Source organism: Aedes aegypti, chromosome 2, assembly GCF_002204515.2.
Source record: "Aedes aegypti strain LVP_AGWG chromosome 2, AaegL5.0 Primary Assembly, whole genome shotgun sequence".
Classification (NCBI taxonomy): domain Eukaryota; kingdom Metazoa; phylum Arthropoda; class Insecta; order Diptera; family Culicidae; genus Aedes; species Aedes aegypti.
Window position 1 is genome coordinate 423,055,772 of NC_035108.1, and position 20,249 is coordinate 423,076,020.

General features: G+C 37.6%; 1 protein-coding gene across 1 annotated transcript in view; it reads left to right on the forward strand.

Annotated features, from left to right (window-relative positions):
* The first annotated feature begins 1,229 nt into the window (after positions 1-1,229).
* LOC110677033 (homeobox protein invected) overlaps positions 1,230-20,249 on the forward strand; it is a 388,087-nt gene continuing 369,067 nt past the window's right edge. Inside the window, exon 1 of the mRNA XM_021847510.1 lies at positions 1,230-3,126. Coding sequence (XP_021703202.1) covers positions 1,737-3,126 — 1,390 coding nt within the window. The 5' untranslated portion in view covers positions 1,230-1,736. The remainder of the gene's footprint in view (positions 3,127-20,249) is intronic.

Consider the following 20,249-nt stretch of genomic DNA (forward strand, 5'->3'; position numbering starts at 1 on the left):
TTGCACACCACGGTAGAAAAGTGATAATCAGTTGCAAGGTTTACACAACGAATCGATTTGTTTGCTTTTACGTAGAAATCGTTCGCAGAACAGCGCTGTTTAAATCGTGATTCCAAACATCGAACAATCGGTTGAGAAAATTTAGCGAAATACACTCAAAATTGAATCGTGAAAACCAGTCCTTGTTCGGGCGGTCACTTCTTTTTCCACTTTTTATACACATCAAATCTTTTATCATAATCATCATCATCGTGATCATCGGCAGCACCATCAAGCAATTTAAAACGTTAGTGTGCTGAGGGAATGGAGAGAAACGTGAAACATTTATTCAACCTTACATGCGGAGCAGAGACAGAGCCCAGGAGAATGAAAGCGGCGCGCAAAGTGGTTCTTCAACACGATAAAACCTCCAACCGTTGTTAAACTCTTTCCACCCCTCAGTTCAGGATTCCCGAGACACCAAGAAAATCACATCACATCGTTTTAGCCAACAACGAGCAGCTCCAAAGCAGAAGGGAGCAGCAGCAAAAGGGAGAACAACCATATAACATAAATGCTTCATAATGTTTGAATAAACAGAGAAACATTTTCATTTCGCCCGTTCCTCTTTGCTCCCTGGGCAGTGATTCACATGAAAGCTTCATCGCTTTTAGCCAGTTGTTCGGTTGTGTGGTGGTGCAATTGGAATCCAAATCCAACTAGAATGTCCCAAAATGGTCAAGGGAAGACCAGAGACGCAGGGAAGCTTATTACATTCCCAGTCCAGCTTTTCTTCAGTGATTCTTCCGAAGCAGTGAAAGAGCGAGAAAGCGTGAAAGCAGGAGAGCGAGAACTAATTGCATATGTATTTATGCTTATCGTGCACTTTGTTTTATGACGGAAAAATGCCAAGATTGTGCGCCTTGTTTCACCCTTTCCACGCTTATTCGGGTGTCATGAATGTGTGAGTATGCTCCATAATGAAATCATTCGTTGATGGGGTGCGAGAGCGCGATATTCAACGATGTATGCTGCTTTTATTCTCTTTTGTTTCCCTTTTCCCTCTGATCTACTCTCTCCAGAGCGAAGCTACAATCAACAGAAGTAGATCCCACGCACACCTGCGAGCGAACGGAGTAGGCCAATGAGAAGTAAGCCACGCCCCTTGGGATCCCCACGGCAGCATGTTGCTTATCCGCTCTCACACTACGGTGCAACGCCTACCACTTGAGAACGTTTGTTGGGGCCTCAGTTGGTGAACGTATACCGTGATGGAACGACCGTTTTCGCTGTCGCTATTTACAGTCAAGTGTTGCCGGTTTTATTAGCGCTTGTAACCCCTGCTTCCCCTCGTCTGGCATCCCGTTCCTGTGACGGAGCGTTCGGTTCTACGGGGGTCGGAAGTGTAGTGTGCGTGAATCTGTATGCAAGGGGGTGAAATAGTAACAGGGGCGATAATAACGATTTTTTTTAACTCGGTCGGAAAAGGTTGCACACCTTTTCCCTCTGGTCTCGTCTTTCGTCGGTGAGATCCGCGAATACAGCGTTGTTGTGTGACACACGGTGCGAATTTAATTACTGATAATCCTTACTGGTCGCAATTGTTCTGTAACAGGGCCGCCGATCGGACTGATTTCTCTAATCCTGTTGGAAGACTTTGCGTAGGTGTCGTGTACGAGTTCCAATTGGACAGCTGTAAAAGCTAGTGAAGCACCAGTGCAATATCTAAACGGTAGCGACGGCTGCAATGCATTAAAATGGCTACAATTATGTCACACAATTTGCCGTTGATTCCGTTGCCGCTGAAGGCTACAACGGCGGCGGCTTTAGCGAAGACCACCGCTGGGTTGATGATGTCCGGTTTGCTTGGGAAACATCCGGGTGAAGATGTGTACGGAAACGGAACAATCGGAATGCCGACGGATCGTAGCAGCCCAGATGTGGCTAGTAGCGAGGCACGATCAAGCCCAGAATCGCTGATGATGGTGCAGCAGAAGGGACGTGAAGATGATCGTATGAGCTGCTGCAGTGAAGATAGTGAACTTTCAGTAGGTCAGGAAGGACTGGAAGAAAGCGATAAAACTATGAACAGTGATGAAAAACTTAGTGTAATAAGTGTGAATTCCCGAATGGGAGCAGTGGACGTTGAAAAACTTATCGAGAGGCATAATGTAGAAATGGGTGATGAAATGAGTAATGATTCTTCGCGGTATTCGAGTTCCAAGGATCCGTCGGAGGATTACATGAAGATTCCACTGATGCGACCAAGCCCAACGCGATTGCATGAAGAGTTCCTGAGAAATTCTCAACTGTATGCTGAAGAGCTGATGCGGCAACAGATGCAGATTGTCGCTGCTGCGAGAGGTCTCAATTTAAGCCCAAAACCTTTGGACCCTGGCCTCGGACTGGTCACCCGAATGCAAGACAATCGTAGTCCCGGTAGGGTTTCGCTTACAGATGAACAGAAAATTGGCTTCCGGCCACATATACGAGGTATCGGTGAAATTTATCACGATCGCCACCGATGGTCTGACGAACGAAGCGTTCAATCTCCGCCAGAGACAACGTCGTTCCGAGGCATTCATTCACATTTGAGCGCCATCTCACAAATAACTCAGAATCTCAACAGTGACATTAGTAAGCTAACCTCCCCCGCAAGCCTAGCCAGTATGGCCTCTCGGGAAAATTCACAATCACCACCGCAACATCCCGCTCATCTGCTACAAATCAACAACAACATTGCCCTCAACGATCAAAACCTCAAGTTCAGCATAGACAACATATTGAAGGCCGATTTCGGCCGACGGATCACAGATCCGCTGAAACGTAGTGGCAAAAGTTTTGCGAAAAAGCCGTCGGCTCCAGGCGAAAAGTCTACCGCGATGGATCTGACGGCAATCGTTACCAATGGCAGTGCAGGCAACAGTGCAAGTGCCAGTAGCAGTGTTGCCAGCAGAAGCCTAAGTTCAAGTGCTAGTGGAAGTGAATTGGAAGTGCCCACGTCTCCGTCGTCTTCAAGCGGTAAGACGGCTGCGGAAACGAGCAGCAGTAGTGGAAGCGGTGGAAGCAGTTCGTCATCATCCGGAGGGCCAATGGTCTGGCCAGCCTGGGTCTACTGTACCCGATACAGCGATCGTCCTAGTTCAGGTGAGTTGTTGTTGATCAGTAATCGACTGAAATTCCTGCCGGCTGATGACCAGCTTTTGATTCTGCGAATTGAAATTGAAACCAGAACTGGCGGACAATGAGGGAATGAACGAAAATTCCTCTTCGCTACGGTTCGTTTCCGCTTGGTTTGGTGACCCTTTGCCTGCCTGCCGCCCTTGGCGCGATTAGCGGAGTACTTGACGATGTGATAATGAAAACGAAAACCTGAACGAGTCACTCGGTGCCTATGCAGCAAAAACTGGCTGCGAGGAGGTCAGGGGTGGACTCGAGGCAGATCATCTTCATGTGTGACAACATAAACTGCCGATGAGCAGCGGTTGTTGTGTGTCCCGTTGTTCACGCTCCGATGATGGGTTCGTGTCTGAGTTAGCTAGACCACCGTTCAGATGCAACACACGGTCGGCAATGGCAATAAAAGTGATGTCTCCGGTTACAGCAATTACTTCGTTCGGTTGTCGTCATTGCTCCTACGGCAGAGGCTGCTAGCTGCGTTCATTGACCAGTCAGTGTCGGAGTGCAGATCGTCGAAAAATTAAGTAGTTTTGCTGCAACCCCGCACCGCGCCCAGTTTTTCCGAATAGAGTATCTCTCGGATATCAACGCCGGCCTTTGATCCACTGCTGAGCTGACGGATCGGTTGGCCGGTTCGGTGTCAGTTGTAATCACTTACCTCACACACATACTGCGTCTCCCTTGCATCACTCCGCCGTACCTCTTGATTCGTCTTGGTCACGGCGATGCAGCGGAACGTCTGGTTCGATTTGGAACGAGGGGACGGGGAATTGGGAGATGCGAAGCGGTTGAACATGATGTAGAGTTGCACACTGTTCAGCTTCAGCACAGTTTACGTTGCACACACTTCTTATTCCAGCATAAGACGCTGCTGGTGGAAGGCGCTGTGGGGACGAATCAACGTGTGAGAGGCACGATAAGATAAACGCCACACCAACTATGGTCTGCTGATTGTGATGTGTGTTGCTCTGAAGGACGACGCTAACTAAACAAAACTCACCGCAGTCAATGGTATGCTTTGCACTAAGTTCATTAAATTAATCATCGACTTTACGTCAGCCGGCGAAAGATGGCGCTTGCAAAATGATCAGCAAGCATTTTGATTTGCCGTGGTCGAGGAATAGAAAGAATCCTTTGGTTGTCAACTTAATAAGCGTTTCTTGCAAAGGTATGCAGAACTGCAAGAGCTACATTGTAGCAAGAGCTTGTCCGTTGGTTTGATATAACGAGCACCAAATAGACAAAATGAAAATAAGTATCATGAATCCGAAGTTAAATATCGATGATTAATTAATCAAGTTGGTGTATTAGAAGAAAAGGAAGCTATTATAGAAAGTATAATGTTTCCTTCGAACAACACATCTTTGAAATATGTATACTGTTTTGTTAAAACAAAGTTGTTTTAAAACCGATAAAAAGTTATCGTATCGCATTGAGTTTGAAGTTATTAAATAAATAATGATTTTGAATGTGGAAAAATAATTTGAAATGTATTTTGTACCAGTTTTGGAACTAAATATGGTCAAACTACATTTTTTGTTTAATGATATCTTTGTTTGGTTTAGTAATATCTTTGTAATATTTTTTTTTTTGTTATTTTTGTTCCAGTGCCTCAAAGAATGAAGATTCAGTACAATATCGTAAAATATGTTATTTCCCATCATATGTATATGAAAGAGATATTTTGATGGACGACTCGCAGACTAATTAAAAATCAAATTACTCTTTTGAATGTTGCAAATCCATTGAATTGGCAATGAAATACTATTCCTAAAGTAAAAACATTCAATAATGTATAAATTTATAGAACTCGAGGAATTTTCAGATTGTGTCCGCGTCCGGTATTACGGATCACCTTATGAGATTTGTAAATTTGGGGTGCACGACGTTAGGCATAAATACGTTAGGCATAAAGACGTTAGGCATAAATACGATAGGCATAAATACCATAGGCATAATGGACGTTTGGCATAATGGACATTAGGCATGATTCCCAAAAAAAAAAAAATGAAATTGTGTAAAAAGTGAGCTTTTTTTTTTTGGTAATTGGCTTCAAAGATCAAAAGTGTGTCCTTTGAAATATGGTTAACTTCTGCGCGTTCATGAGTCCTCTCATGGCGTAGGGGTAACGCGCCCTAACTAGAGATCAGGGAGTCGTGATTTCGATTCTCACTGAGAAGACGTGTAACTTTTTCGCAAAACTTCACATCAATTTGTCCTTTTAATCCAATTGCAAAGTATATGTAATGTTAAGCTTTTCGGTGATTGTTAAAACTTCCACTCGTCTGGTTAGCCGTAAACCACGATTCATAATTAAAAGCAAGTATGAAAATGCTGTCAATTGCCTTTATTAGCTTTGTGTTAACTTCTGTGACCATAGAGTAAAGCCATGTTGAAGGTATTTTAGCTCGGTTTCAAGTCGATCCAGGATCCTTGGCCTCGAAGTATAAACGTGCTCAAGTATCGTGCACAAATGAGAATGCAAAATGGCCACTTTGGCAAAGCAAACATTTGGGTAATAACTGTGGAAGTGCTTCTAGCCCAGTCAACACGAAATCGTATACGATAATGCATAAGAGTACAAAAGCGATATAAGTACTTGCGCCATTAGGTTACATGCGAAATGTACGTATATCGCCTCCACATTGTACCCTTATATCTTATCATATGCTATCGTGTGTTTATTGGGAGAACGCTAAGCTAAGAGCTTGGGATGGGCTGTAATGTCAAGAATATGAACGACGCTGTAACTGCTGCTCTTTTTTTGAGTTTGGTTGTACACATATTATTGCCAAATTTTCCATCATAGATTATCCCTTCTTTAAATAGAAGGCTGTTCTTTATAGTTATACTGTCGACAAAATTATTGTAGCTAGTGCTGATGTTTTAAACAGAAAATTTGTCTTCTTTTATAATTAAACTGTTCTTTCGAGAAATACTTATTCAAAAATTAATGTCACTATTTCTATTAATACTTCCATCATACATTTTCTCTTCTTTGAATCATTGGCTATTCTTTATACTTATACGGCCAATATAGTGACTGTAAGAAAGGGACCTTTTTCCAATAATATGCTGTTTTGTGGATTCTTACTGTTCTAATAGTTGAAATTGTAGATGTAAATATTTCCATAAAAATGTACGTCATGCTGAATGCTGCATATTATGCTATGTTTAATTTGAGCTTAACTGCTGAATTGACTTTGAAATCTTATTTTACTTTTTAAACTAGACGAATTTCAAATATTTTCAGTGTGCTTTCGGCAATGCTTTCATATGTGGCTGATGATTCGTTTTAAAATCATCGAAAATTGTTGGCAGAAGAGGCAAAGGAACTGTTTTCACCACATTAAATTGATAAGCAGACTCATAGTGGGAATGTAACGCTTTTACTGGCGTCACACTACCAGAATATTATTGCTGAAAATAATTTCACCTATCACAACATGAATTTTGACTTGACTCTAGATTGTTGTCTTCAAGTTAATCATTTACATTATATGTACTAATAATTACATGGAAGATTTCCCTTCTTTAGAATTAACGCAATTATGTAAGGAAAATATAACAAAAATGTCATATACTCCCCAAACTATACATCTCTAGAAATAAATAACACTTGCACATCGCAAATATAAATGGAATGAACTGGACTTAGAGAAAGAGTAATTTATAATCAACCAATTAACCCACCCCCTCGTAACGTTTTTTGTATGAACTTCCTACTATTTTTTATGAGCATCTTAAGAACACCCACCCACCACCATCAACGTAATGGACCCGACTGTTAATAACGCAAAAATCAATTGTTCGACATTTTATTCTTAGATATTTCTTAACTCTATTATCGACTATCTGCTAGAATATGATGCCGATACCAGATATTGAGCAAATTATGTTTCTCGATGTGACCCATTTCGTCCTTTATGTGGCAAAACTGGCAATATAAAAAAACATTGCATGGTTCTCATGTGGCTTTTTAAACGATAAATACCTAATCCATATCACCTTCCACCTATCACCATGATTCAAAGAGTTCTAACTTTGGATTTGTTCTACTGTCTCTAGCGCTAGACTCTGAAGCGAAAAGTCGTTTATTTTGAACATGTCTTTTGTATGAAAGCAATCATATACAGCTCGTTGTAGAAAGTGATTGAGCTCAATTCAACGGGATGGGAGTTGGTGTCGAGGTAAGATACAAGACTTGCACTCCGAAGAATGAAGGTTCAAATCTGGGTCGGGCGGAAATGTTTATTTTAACTTTAATTTAATTTCAAATCAAAACATACAACTTTGAATTCAAGTGCTGTTACCTTGATATTGTCATGAACCAACAGTAGTGCAAATCCAAGTGCAGAACTATTGATAGCATCGTGCTTATTTTTTACCGTGTGATGCTTTTGCCATCCTGAAAAGACATATAGTGAGCCAAGTGGCGTAGCTAGGGGTTTTGGGTCCCAGTGCGTATTTCGATTTAGGGGCCCTCAAAATTAAGGTAAACGCCGTCTATATGTAAGACACTGATGTGAAACTGACTGTTGAAATAAACATTGAACAAATAGATTTTGTAGAATTATGACTAAAGTTATGCAACTTATGTTATTGTACTAGTTTAATGGCCAAAATGTCAATTAACGAGCCTACAGTTCGTCTTTTCTCAATTCTGGTTCAGGAGCACATTAGTTTACTGAAAATTATCGAGAGAACTACCAGTGAATTGACATGAAAGTGGAAATATTAGCTGACGAAGTAGCAACGATTCATTACAGATTTAATTAGGTATCCTAATGAAGTTTGGACAATTACTCTATTTTGTGTTTTTGAGTCGGGATTGATTTAGAAATGCTTCGATGAAATCGATAAATTTACACGAGGTTTGCTTGAAATATATTACCAAATGAACGTCAATAATTTTTTCAGGAGTTGATTTTGTGATTTTCACAGACTTCCTAAGGATTTTGTTTTAGACCTTCAAAAATTCAACATAGAAAGGGTAACCAGTTACCTCAGAGATTCCATCATGAATTTTAACAAGGATTCTTTCAGAAAATTTCCAAGAAAATAGAAAGTGCTTAAGGAATGTGTGCAATGATTATACCATCATTTCCATAAAACTTATCTAGATTGTCGTTTACAACATCTTTGAGATTTAAAATATTATTAAATATTATTGGATTTTCTCATTTTTCCTTCAAAATTATCGTTCAGATTTCAACCAGAGATTTCCTTCAGGAATTGCTTCTGCTAAGTTCCCTTCATGAATTATTCTACAAATTATAAAGAAATGTATCAAAGATGTCTTCAAGGAATTTCCTCAGTCGTTTTCTCAGGAATATCTCCATAAAGAGATCAAGAATTTTTATTCAGAAATTATAAGTGATTCTCAATTCTCAATTCAATTCTGATGAAAATCAATTTAGTTTGAAAGTAACCCTTGATGAACTCCCAAAAAGTTCTCTGAAAGAACTCTTGGGCTCTTGTGGAAGTCTAATTAAAGTATTTCGTAAGTGAGTTGCCGAGATGATTGGAATTACTAGAATATTTACTGTAGTATTAGCTGTAATGTGGCAGCTCAGATGAACTTTTAAAGAAGCCATGCAAATTTTACTTGAAAAAATACACGAAAAATGTTTGGAAGAACTGCAGAAGTAATTTCTTATGAAATGTTGGAGAAATCTTAAGAGCAATTTTTGAAGGAGCTTCATGAGGAATCCCAGGTCGAATTTGAACAGTAATTCCTGGAAGAATATTAATTATATTTCCTCGGATAATCCCTGGAGGAATGTTGGGAGCAACTCCTAGGGAAAATGTATATGGCTGCTTGAAGGAATCCATATAATGAAAGGATAACTGGAGGAACTGACATATGAGTTCTCGTAGACCTTCCTGGAAAAATCCTCAAATGATATTTTATAACTGTAGAAAGTTTTTTTTCTTAAGATAACTCCTATAGGAAACTTTGGAAGATCTTCTATAGTTACAAAAAATAGTCAAGAAAAGCATGAGCAGATTTCTTGGAGCAAATTACAAAAATCACTAGAAGAATTCCTTAAGTATTTCCTCGAGGAATCTGAGAAGAAATTCCTGAATATACTTGAACCTACTTTGATTGTGAATTTCTCTGATTGGGACAAACATAAAAAATATCTTTTGACGGCATTCTAAAAACAAAATAGAATAGAAATATAATATCAAAAAATTACAAATGTGTTATTATTGTAACCAGAGCCGTTAAATGTCATGAATTTCGCGTGACTTTGACATTCGAATATTGCTAATATCATCGTTCCTAGTGGAAAAAGCCATCGGAAAATGTTTTTCCCAGTGACCTTTTTCGAATTACTATTACTGCCAATATTTGCTCAGGCCATATTTCGCATGTGAGGATGCTATAAGCATTTAAATTTTTCCAAAATTTTGACATTTAACAGCACTGATTGTAACTGTAATGATATGCCCTGAAAAACAAAGGATTTTTGGCAGAAAAACTTCAACAACTTTATAACTAAAATAGATATCATCAATATTTTTGCATGAAAATTTACGTTTTGTTAAGTTCTAAAAGTCGTTTAAAGACAAACTTTGACGAGAAATCTGAAATTATAAAGATAGGGCAATAAAACTGTTTTGAAGATTTTCATAGTATGTATTTTTTAATATTTTGCATTTTGAGCATGAAAATGAAATTTTAGACAAAAATGATCTTCTACAAAATCGTTTATGAAAATGTATGCTATTATACTGTGTTATTTAAAACCAGGATGGTCCACAATATCACATAAACAATAAAATCATCTTTTTCATATGCAAACATTATGGTATATACTCTTGAGCGAAGTAGTACAACTTTGCCAAAAAAAAGGTTTTTCTGTAGCTCAAAATTTGACCAATCATCACCAATTTGAGCATTTTCCCCCAATTATCGTAGGGTGGTCCAACAAATATAAGTTTTTCAACTCGTTTTTTTAAATATTAACTTCTCGTCAAATTTGTCTAAGAATGACTTTTAGAACTTAACAAAACGCAAATTTACATGCATGCATACAGATTGATGAAGAATGATGTAGGAAAAAAGTTATTGATCGGTCTCTTTAAGAGATACAAAAAAATGGCAAAGTTGCTTGAAATTGAATGGACTACAACTTTGCTTAAGCATGTTTAATATAATTTCTACAAATAAGAAAGTTAGTTACACAATTTCTATGAAAATGTGGTCCACCTTAATTTTTAATAACATCAAACAAAGGACTTAATTATTATTCAATACAAACAAATTTGTAGAAGACCGTTTTCGTCTAATATTTCAATATAAAGCTCAAAATGCATCTTTCCGCATAAAACAACTTTCTGGACCATAGTAGTAAATAGAGTAGAGAAAAAGTGACTTTGAAGACAATTTTGCTTAAAATAGAGACTTTTAAGACCAACCATTAAAAATAGAGACTTGCATTTAAAAAGTGACTAAATTTCTAAAACGAGGTCTACTGTGTCTTGAATGTGTACAAACCATGTTCCGAAGATGGTAACTGATTTATTTTTGCAACTATAATTGAATTGAAAATCAGCTAGTTAAAAAATATGGTCTGTTAGGTGTTAGTTTCAATATCATAATATTGAATGAAATTCATATCATAATTTGGGGGCCTTTGTGCGGACCCCATCCACCCAGCCCCCTTGCTACGCTTCTGAGTGGATCTTATTTATTTTGAACACATTCATTGAAAATGTATCAAGAGTTTCGTGTAGTTTAATTTGCTGTATTTTGATATCATCCACATACTTCTTCTTATTGGCATTAACGTCCTCACTGGGACAGAGCCTGCTTCTCAGCTCAGTGTTCTTATGAGCACTTCCACAGTTATTAACTGAGAGCTTTCTATGCCAAAGTTGCCATTTTCGCATTCGAATATCGTGTGAAAGGTACGATGCTACTCTATGCCCAGGGGAGTCAAGGAAATTTCCATTACGAAAAGATCCTGGAACGACCGGGAATCGAACCCAGACACTTTCAGCATGGCTGTGCTTTGTAGCCACGGACTCTAACCACTCGGCTAAGGAAGGCCCTATCATCCACATACATATGATATTTCTAATGCGTCCTTTTCCTTTGAGAATTTGTAGCTTGTATCATTCGAAACTCGTCATAATTTGTAAAATTCTAAACTAAAGAAGGAAAAGCAGAATGCAACACATGTACTATCTACCTGCCAATATCGAAAGTTTATTACATATAAAAGTTCAAACCCAGATTTGTTTTGTTCAGTTCAAATTATAAGAATTTGATAACATGATAAATGATTTTTGGTCTGTTTTACAATGATTATTTTCATAATCTACACGCTGAACAGAAGGACAAAAGCTGGCTCAATCTCGACGTTCAGTACATACTCACGATCCCTTTCGTTAATCGAGTTTTAGTTAAAGGTGTCAGAAAACTCACTATACACACCAAACAAATCTTAACAAATCGAACCTCATTAGCGTCAATCATATCCAATAATAAATTCTACAAACACGGCTATTATAGTATTATATACAGCATACCTAACAAAATCCTAAATGTGAAGAATGTTGCAAGCAAAACGACTCCGTTTACAGAATTTAACATTGATAATTATGTCGCACATGGAATGGAAGAGTCGTCGATCCATTTATGTGCATCATTTATTTTTATGTTTAGCATAGATCCGTGTAAACAGAACATTCTTGTTTGCAATTTCACTTTCAAGATACTAGAAACCGTGCAGTACTAACGAATGTTAGATGCAAGATCATAAAATGTTTCAGTTTCACTTAGGATTGTAAGCATTTTTGAATGCGTCGAGGCAGTTTACGTTATTTATCGTGGAATATCCAGTTATAATTCATTTTACATGATAATCAGGGAAGATTACGTGCCATGTAAATTTCAGAATTTGATTATTGATTAAGAATTGTTGCTGTGCATGTCAATAATTTGCTGCTTTGTTGTAGACAGTATACGCAAGCTTTATGGGGGAGTTCTTTTCTTCTTTTTTTTCTATTGCAATTCAGTTTTTACAACAGATATTAAGTTATTTAGCAAACAGTTATTCAAGGTGAAACATCTAGGGATCCATAGATGACCGTCAAAATGGCTGATTTATGTGCCTACTCACGGCTGAAGACACTAAATTTAAAAAATTTTACACCAACAAACCGATTCTTCTTATTTTAAGCTTTGTTCTGATGCACACATCTAAAATAATAATTTAACTGTTGAATGTTGCTGTCTTCGTAAGTTTTGTGCCTTCGAAGCTTTAACACAATGTTGAAATTGTATTCCAAGCTGTTTCACCTGAAAAGAATCGATTCATTTCGTCCATTTGTATATGTACTTCCAGTTATTATGTTTGCTCTGCTGGTGCGCCTGCTAGAATAGAATGTTGTACGACCAGGACCCACACCCATGGTAGCCAAGAAGCCCATATATTTGCGGTTGCACTTCTCCGGTTTAATGGCCTCATCTGGCCATCATGGAACTGCTTCTGGCCGACGACCGGTTCCACACCGCGGTCCCAACCGTGTGCGGAGTTTTTAATGTCATTATTTTAATTTGCAGCACATAATTTAGACGTAATTAAGCACGTTAAAGTTGTGCACCAGATTATGCACCGCACCGGAGAAATATGATATGCAGATCACGAGTCTTTCGAGTGCGGTGGGTATGATTTTTTTTTGGAGGGAATTAAGAACGACTGCTCGAAGCGTATAATTTGCAGGTTCTTTCAACCCTTCTAGCAGTTTGTTCTGCACTATCTATGAAACTACCGCAATCGCATTTGGGGCATAAATTTTCCCACCACTCCTCACTGCTTCTGCGCGCGCTAATACCTTTTCTAGTAGTGGTGCGACTGACTGTAAATTATTAATTTCTTTTTCCGGGACTGGCACTGCCAGTAAGAGCTGTGAACTGGGTGGTGGATGGGAGTGTGGGGTCAACTGCATTTAATTAACACATAAAAGCCCGCAATTAAAACAACCATTTCGCTCTCCACTTGGCGGCTTCGATATGCGGCTTTGCACACACAGTTACAATTGCAGTGGCAATCGCGCGAACCAACACTAGGATGTATTAATTTTTCATAGTTTGATTTTTTGTAGCGCCGCAAACGGTCAGCCTTTACCGGTGCCGACAGAGATTCTGGTTTCTGGTCAGGGCGCATTTTTGCTCTGTATTCCAGTTTTTTTTTGCGATCATTAATTGACCAGCAATTGCGGTACACTTTCTCAATGTGGGTACTTGCATTTTGCACTTCTCTAATAGACAGAAAGGGGCTCACAGAGTCATGCATTAGTGATTAGACGTGGAGCAAAAGGTTTTCTACATTTGTACAATAAAGTACAGTTAGGAGAATGCGTTACGTCCCCAATGGTACTTGTTGGAAAGACCTTATTTCATATCTATTAAAATGCTTGAAAAAAAAAACAGTTGTGATAAAATTACTTTATGTTAATATTTAACTCAAATTATCACATCTATGTTTTGCATTATGTGTCATGCACAGTGTATTCTGTGCTTTTTGTTGATTGGCCTCTCTCAATAGATACCGATTTGGCTTTTTTCACGCTGTAAAGTTTGTTTCTGTTTAGCAAGGTTTGCCCAACGAATACAGTTAGAATAACTCTGTTAGATATTAAGCACAAAATAACAGAGATGATAAATTGTTTTCTGATTACCGCAACATCTAAGGTTTTCAGTATCATAATCACAGAATCGATTCAATGATCACCAAATATTACTGAAATGTTTGTTTCGTCAAAAAGGAATTCATCGTATAAAGAATCAGTGTGCTTCAAATTAGTGATGCTCAAACTACGGCGCAACATGTGTCCACAAGAGTCCCTCAATGCGGCTCATGAGAATCAGTGGCGTAGCTAAGGGCTTTGGGACCCGTTGCGGAGTCATATTCAAGGGCTCTGCAAAATAGAGTTATGCACCGCTAAAATTGACATGTGACTAGTTAGTAATATAAATCATAAAATCCTATCAATAAGCATTATGATTCGTAATTAAAAATAATGGATCGTGAGTTCGTCTATTGCCGAAATTGTTTTTAACTTTGTATTTAGGAATCAAAATGTCAAGTCATGAAGAGTAGTAATGCGATGATACTATCACCCCCCAGCCAACAGATATGTTCACATAACTGAGACTTCAAACGAATAAAGTGAACACTTATTCGGTAAAAACAGATTGTATAAAATGCACACATTCCTTCTATTCGCACAAATCTGGAGGCCATATACGTACATTTCAGAGAATCTATCATGGTCAATACAACTCCAGACAATTTGATTTGACGTTCACTATAATTTCATGTATGATTGTGTATTGCAGTTTATATGACTTAATTTTTACAAACAAATAAAGTAAAAAAAATAAAATAGTACATTTCAAGCCTCGAACCACTGACCCTTAGATTACTAACCTGATACACTACCACCATACCGCGCAGTTGTTGTTACAGAAGTTGGTCTTTATACAAATATAAATGGAACACTGTTGAGCATCGTATGCGAATGTTACCAATCTTAATTGTCATTTGGCAAATGACCAAACCAGTGCAACACTGAAGGTTTCTTGTTAACGTTTGCAGTTTGGAACGAAGTGCAGCAATTTGTTATAGACATCGTACGAAAATACTGATGCAAGTGATTTCATCGTTTTTCTGCTGAACGGTGATGTTCTCTTAACCGGTAAGTCAATGGCTATGTTTATGGATTCTACCTTTTCTGTTTATGTTGGGTTATTGCTTTGTATGATTTTATTTCTACATCAGATGAACCCATATGTAATCTCACATTGATGATTATAATAGAGTCATACCAAGTAAAAAAGAAATCGTAATGGAATGGCAGTATGAAGTTGCATATTTGGTCAGATTAAATTGGAATTCTATAAGATGCAAATTCAAGTCAAATGAAATTGATGGCTCCATTAACGATTTCAATCAATTAAATTTTGCATCATATCCAATTCCAACGAAAATTGTACATTTATACAATTTGAAATGAACATCCTTATATGATCTCTGGTTTGCTGGGCCCAGGGCTGGTAGTGGCTAAATGTTTTAAAATATGAACCTTACAGATTTCATGACAAAAAAATCTAATTGATTTAACAGGAACCACTTTTTAATAAGGATTCCTCAGAAAACCTCTCAAAGGGTCTTCCTAAAAATTTCTGTGGGTATTTATCGTTACGTAACGCCCGGTATATGTATTTAATGATTGTTTTCATATATTTTAACAGAATTTATTTCAAATATACTGTCAACTTTTCGAAAATTTCTTCATGAGTTCATTGAGCGATTCCTTCACAAGATTATCAAGGATTTCTACTCAGATTTTCGTTTGGGATAGAATGCATCAGGATTTTTTTCCAAGGTTACTCTCAGAAATTACTTCAGGTATTTCTTCAGAGATTCAATCAAGAATTTCTCAAGATAATAATTTTTCTTGGAACTCAATAAGTGATTCTTCCATACTTTCAAAAAAATGCTCCAGAGATGACCTCGATTGTTTTTTTTTAATCTTCTCTTTTGTTCATTCAGAATTTCCTTTATATTTCAACTAAATGTTTCTCATGTTTCCTTCAGGAATTCTTTTACAGGTTTTTTCAAAAAATTACCGAAGAATTTATCCAGCATTTCTCTGGGAATTTCTTCAAGGAACTTTTTCAGAAATAATTTGAGGGAATTCCTGAAATAAAAATCCGGAGAAATTTCTAAACCAAAACCTAAAGGTATAACTGGACCTGGGAAAATATATAATAAAATAATTTCCTACAAGTGAGAAGTTTTTTGAAGATCTCCGGATTTCTTTTGGACTCTCCAAAAATCTTAGATGAGTCTCCAAAAACTGGTAAAATAACTATTGGAAATCTATCATATTTATAACTGCAGGATTTCCTAGAAGAAATCCTTAGAAAATCTCGAGGTGAGCTCTTGGAGGAATCGCAGAAATATTTTCTAAAGCATAACGTGGTCTTGAACCCTGAATAAACTATTAAGTTGAGTGGAGCTGTTAGAGGAATTTCACTTATAATTTCTGTAGCATTTTGTGGTCAAATTTCTTCCAAAACTATTCATCTTTGAAAGAACTCAGCATTTATGAGGAATTCTCGGTTGAATTTATTGTAAAATTCCTGGAAGAATTCCTATCCTGTGTAATTCATTTAACACTAGACTAAACCTTCATGAATATTCTAGCAAGCCTTACTGTAGGAATATTTCTTTTATTATTATTATTAGATAGTAACAGCTGAAGGAATCAAAAGATTTTTTTTGAAAGAATCTTTCTATAAAATTCCGCAAGAATTTGCATAGTAGTCCTATTAGTGGATTGCTGGAGGATTTTCTGGAGCACATTCTGAAAGAATTCCTTTTAGCGTGTCTTGAAAAATCATTAAAAGATTTTCAAGACAAATTCGTGGTAGTATATCGAGAATCTTTATAAAAATTTCTGTAATGATTTGTGGAGCAGTCTTTGAACATATCCCTGAAGAAGGTTCTAACTACAATAAGAATTCCTAAAGCTTTTCCATAAGGAATCTGTAAACCTGTGGAATAGTACACAACAAAAAACTATAACATAGCACGAACTTTTATGATTGTCTTGTAAATAGAGTTATAACTAAATAGGGTAATTTACAGCTTCGGCATCATTCTACTACTATTATCGGTAACCAAATATCGAACGCTCCATACAAAGTATTTTCCTACCGAAACACAGCAATGAAAACATACAGATGATGTCAGCTTCTCACTGACGGGATTGCCGGAACTGAACAAACAATTTCGCCAAAGATGTCATCAATTCAAATGAATACGCCTCAAAATGCGACTGATTTAAAGCTGCCAAAGAGATTCGCCTGCAGTTCTTATGGGAAAGCTGCCGAAGAAAACGAGGTTGCCGACAATTGTCACACTGACAAGAGGTGGTCGAAGAGTTATCAAAAAGTTTTCCAAAAAGCTTTTAACAATTCTGTCCGTGTTAATCGATAGAGGATTGAACAGCGCATGAATGTAAATGGACAAACACGTAATTTGTCAACTGATGTCCAAAAAAATTGCAAAAGAATCGCGGTATCGGCTTAAACTGCATTGTATTCAGAAATGCTTGCGACCTTGTTTTACTCATATTTTGATCTTGCATTCAACATTGGCCAATATTGCATGCTTTCTTGCGTCTTGTAAGTGAAATTGTAAACAAGAATGCTCGGTTTACACGCATTTTACGCTAAATATTCTGTCAAAAATAATGCAAATGGATGGATCGACGGTTCGATAATTTCATGTGCATTATTTATGATTGAATTTTCAGCATAAAAATAATGTAAACCAAGCCATTTTGCTTGCAACATTCTTTGAGAGGAGACGTTTTGCGTTCAATATTAAGGATTTTGCTTTCAATGTTGAATATAATAGATGCGTTAGTAGGTTTTATCATTGAATAATACATTAGAAAAGGCTTTACATGCTATAATTACGTTACGCGTATTTGTTTTTGTTGTGTGATGGTAATATTTGGAGCCTCTAAAACTTACACCATGATTAATCGCAAAGCGAAAAAAAAATTGACTTTAGATACTGTTTTGCATTAAAAAAAAACTTTAGAGACCTTTGTTCACATTTCAGAAATATACTTATACAAGGAAGTTCTAAATATTGTTTTAAAACATACGTTTTAATAGGCATGGGGACCGGCTTGGTTAAGAATATAACTATAAGAAAAAAAAAACGCTACTGTTATCAATATACTCGTTGCTATCGAGGCTCCTGCACATTACCAATTCAGGTATCCACCAAACCTGATCTTCGTAATCTGAACACATTGTTGTTTGCAAAAATAAAGTTCTGCAGCTATAAAATATTTACGCCATGCTTTTGGGGCCCCTTAGAACCCGGGGCCCGATGCGGACCGCACTCACCGCATACTCCTAGCTACGCTACTGGTAAGAATCCTGCCAGGAATCCTCATGTTATCGATGCAAATTCGTAGATCGAGGAAATCCGTAGATATCCTCAAGTTTTCGGTGAACCACTGTCCCTGAACACTAAACGTCCTGCTGCTCAGAAACCCTAGATAAATGCCCAGATTTCGCTAGATTTCACAAACTTATGTTTGACGCACGTTCACAATCCACCCAAAAATCTCAAAGATCCCGATAGAAACTGTAAAAATCGCATTAGATATTCCTTGGTGTCCGACAGGAATCCTCTAGATCTTTCCGAGAGTTATGAAGATTATGCTTAGCTGGAATTCTTAGTAATCCATTGATTCTGCTGGGATCTAACTGGAAATTTTCCAGAACCGTCGAGTTATCCTCAGAAATCCGCTTTGAATCCCTAGAAAACCAGCAGTCCGTTAGAAATCTCAGATACCGCTGGAATCTTCTGAAAATGTTGAACAATCCTACGGATAACACTAAAAAACTTCAAGATGCGCTAAAAGTTCTCACAATTTTATGTATAAGCATATGCTATCAAAACATAGAATCCCGCTAGGAATACTTCTTATCACCACGTCTCGTATCTGTAGAGTCTCGTAGCAGATACAATACTATCTAGCTTTAAAAGTTGCTATGCACATAACCACCCTAGACCTGATGCAAAATGCTCTTCAGGTAGTTTAGGGTTTATCTCGCTTATATGGTTTTTCGGTTATGTCGAGTAAAAGATTTATTGTTCTTTTTAAGGAAAGCTGAAATCTCGGCGATGGACCTTTGTTACTTCTTGGCTCTGAGATTAGGGTGACTGATTCTAGATCAACATTTTCCTGAGCATCTCACATCAAATTCAAAGTCAATTGCATAGCCTTCGTCAATGCTAGCGAACCTTTGTAAAACTTGGGGTCCACAACACAAGAAGCAGGGAATTAACACAACTTTTGTTCAATGAATACTTGCACTATTCGGAGCCTTTTCTATGATGCCCCACTACACCTACATCTAAAAAACAAGCAACAATTTCTTGTTCCACCGTTTATGGATACTGGGTTTTCTGTAGAAAAATAGATTATGAATTACACACACTACACACACTTCGTCGTTTCGTCGTTTGTCCTTGCTTCAAGCGATCTCACAATTGCTTGTAACTTTCCTCACAGGAAATTTTCAACACAAATCTCTTCACTGAAGGAATGGACGCACAGAAAAAAATCAATTCTCGTATCCGTGTACAGCAGGCGTGAACTCGTCAACAAGCAAAAATACACCGTGAACTAGATCATGTATGGACCAATGCACGAATTCACTAATTTGACGTTTGAGCGGTGCCGAATTCACTCGTTGCCATGGTCACGTAAATAACACAGCACCGCTCAAACGTCAGATAATGAACTCGTGCATCGGTCCATACGAGAACGTTCATGGCTAAGACAAGACGTGTCAGGTCGAAGTACAAAAACGAAGGCAATTGTCTGTCAAAAAAGACCACTTCTCATTGGTCGTTTTGGCAAACGCCTACTTTCACATCGTTGAGTTGGATTGCAACAGGGCACTTTGTTGCTATCTCGGCCGTGTTGCTAGATCCTTAATTTGAGTTTTCATTAAGAGTTTGAACATTTTTCATGAAAAATTTTTGTTTCAAATCTATTTATATTCGTTGGTAAGTTTATCTCCCGTGAAAAATACCTAATTGAGAGCAATATAATGAAAATTGTATCAATTTTCTCCAAAAATATCGCCGTTTTTGAATATAACCCTAAATTACAAAAAGAAAGCATCCTCTATCGCACTAAATGATTGAATTGTGCAAGAAACAACTGAATTTGACCCTTGATGTTTGAACTTGTTCTCAAGATTTGCTTAAAAATAAAATTGGTAGCACTGGATTTTGTATCGTCAAGGTTATCGACTGAAAAACAACTGGGCAGTCTTTGTTGAGCTGTCACGTCCTGTCCTAGGTTCATGGTAGTTCACGGTGTATTTTTGACAGTTTACGTTTTCCAGAACGCTTTTTTGAGCGTGCGTGTACAGTGACCCAACGCAGTTGAATCGCCCACAATTTATGAATCAGCTGATTTCACAAGACAAAATTATTGTCAAACTTGTCACAAAATATCAC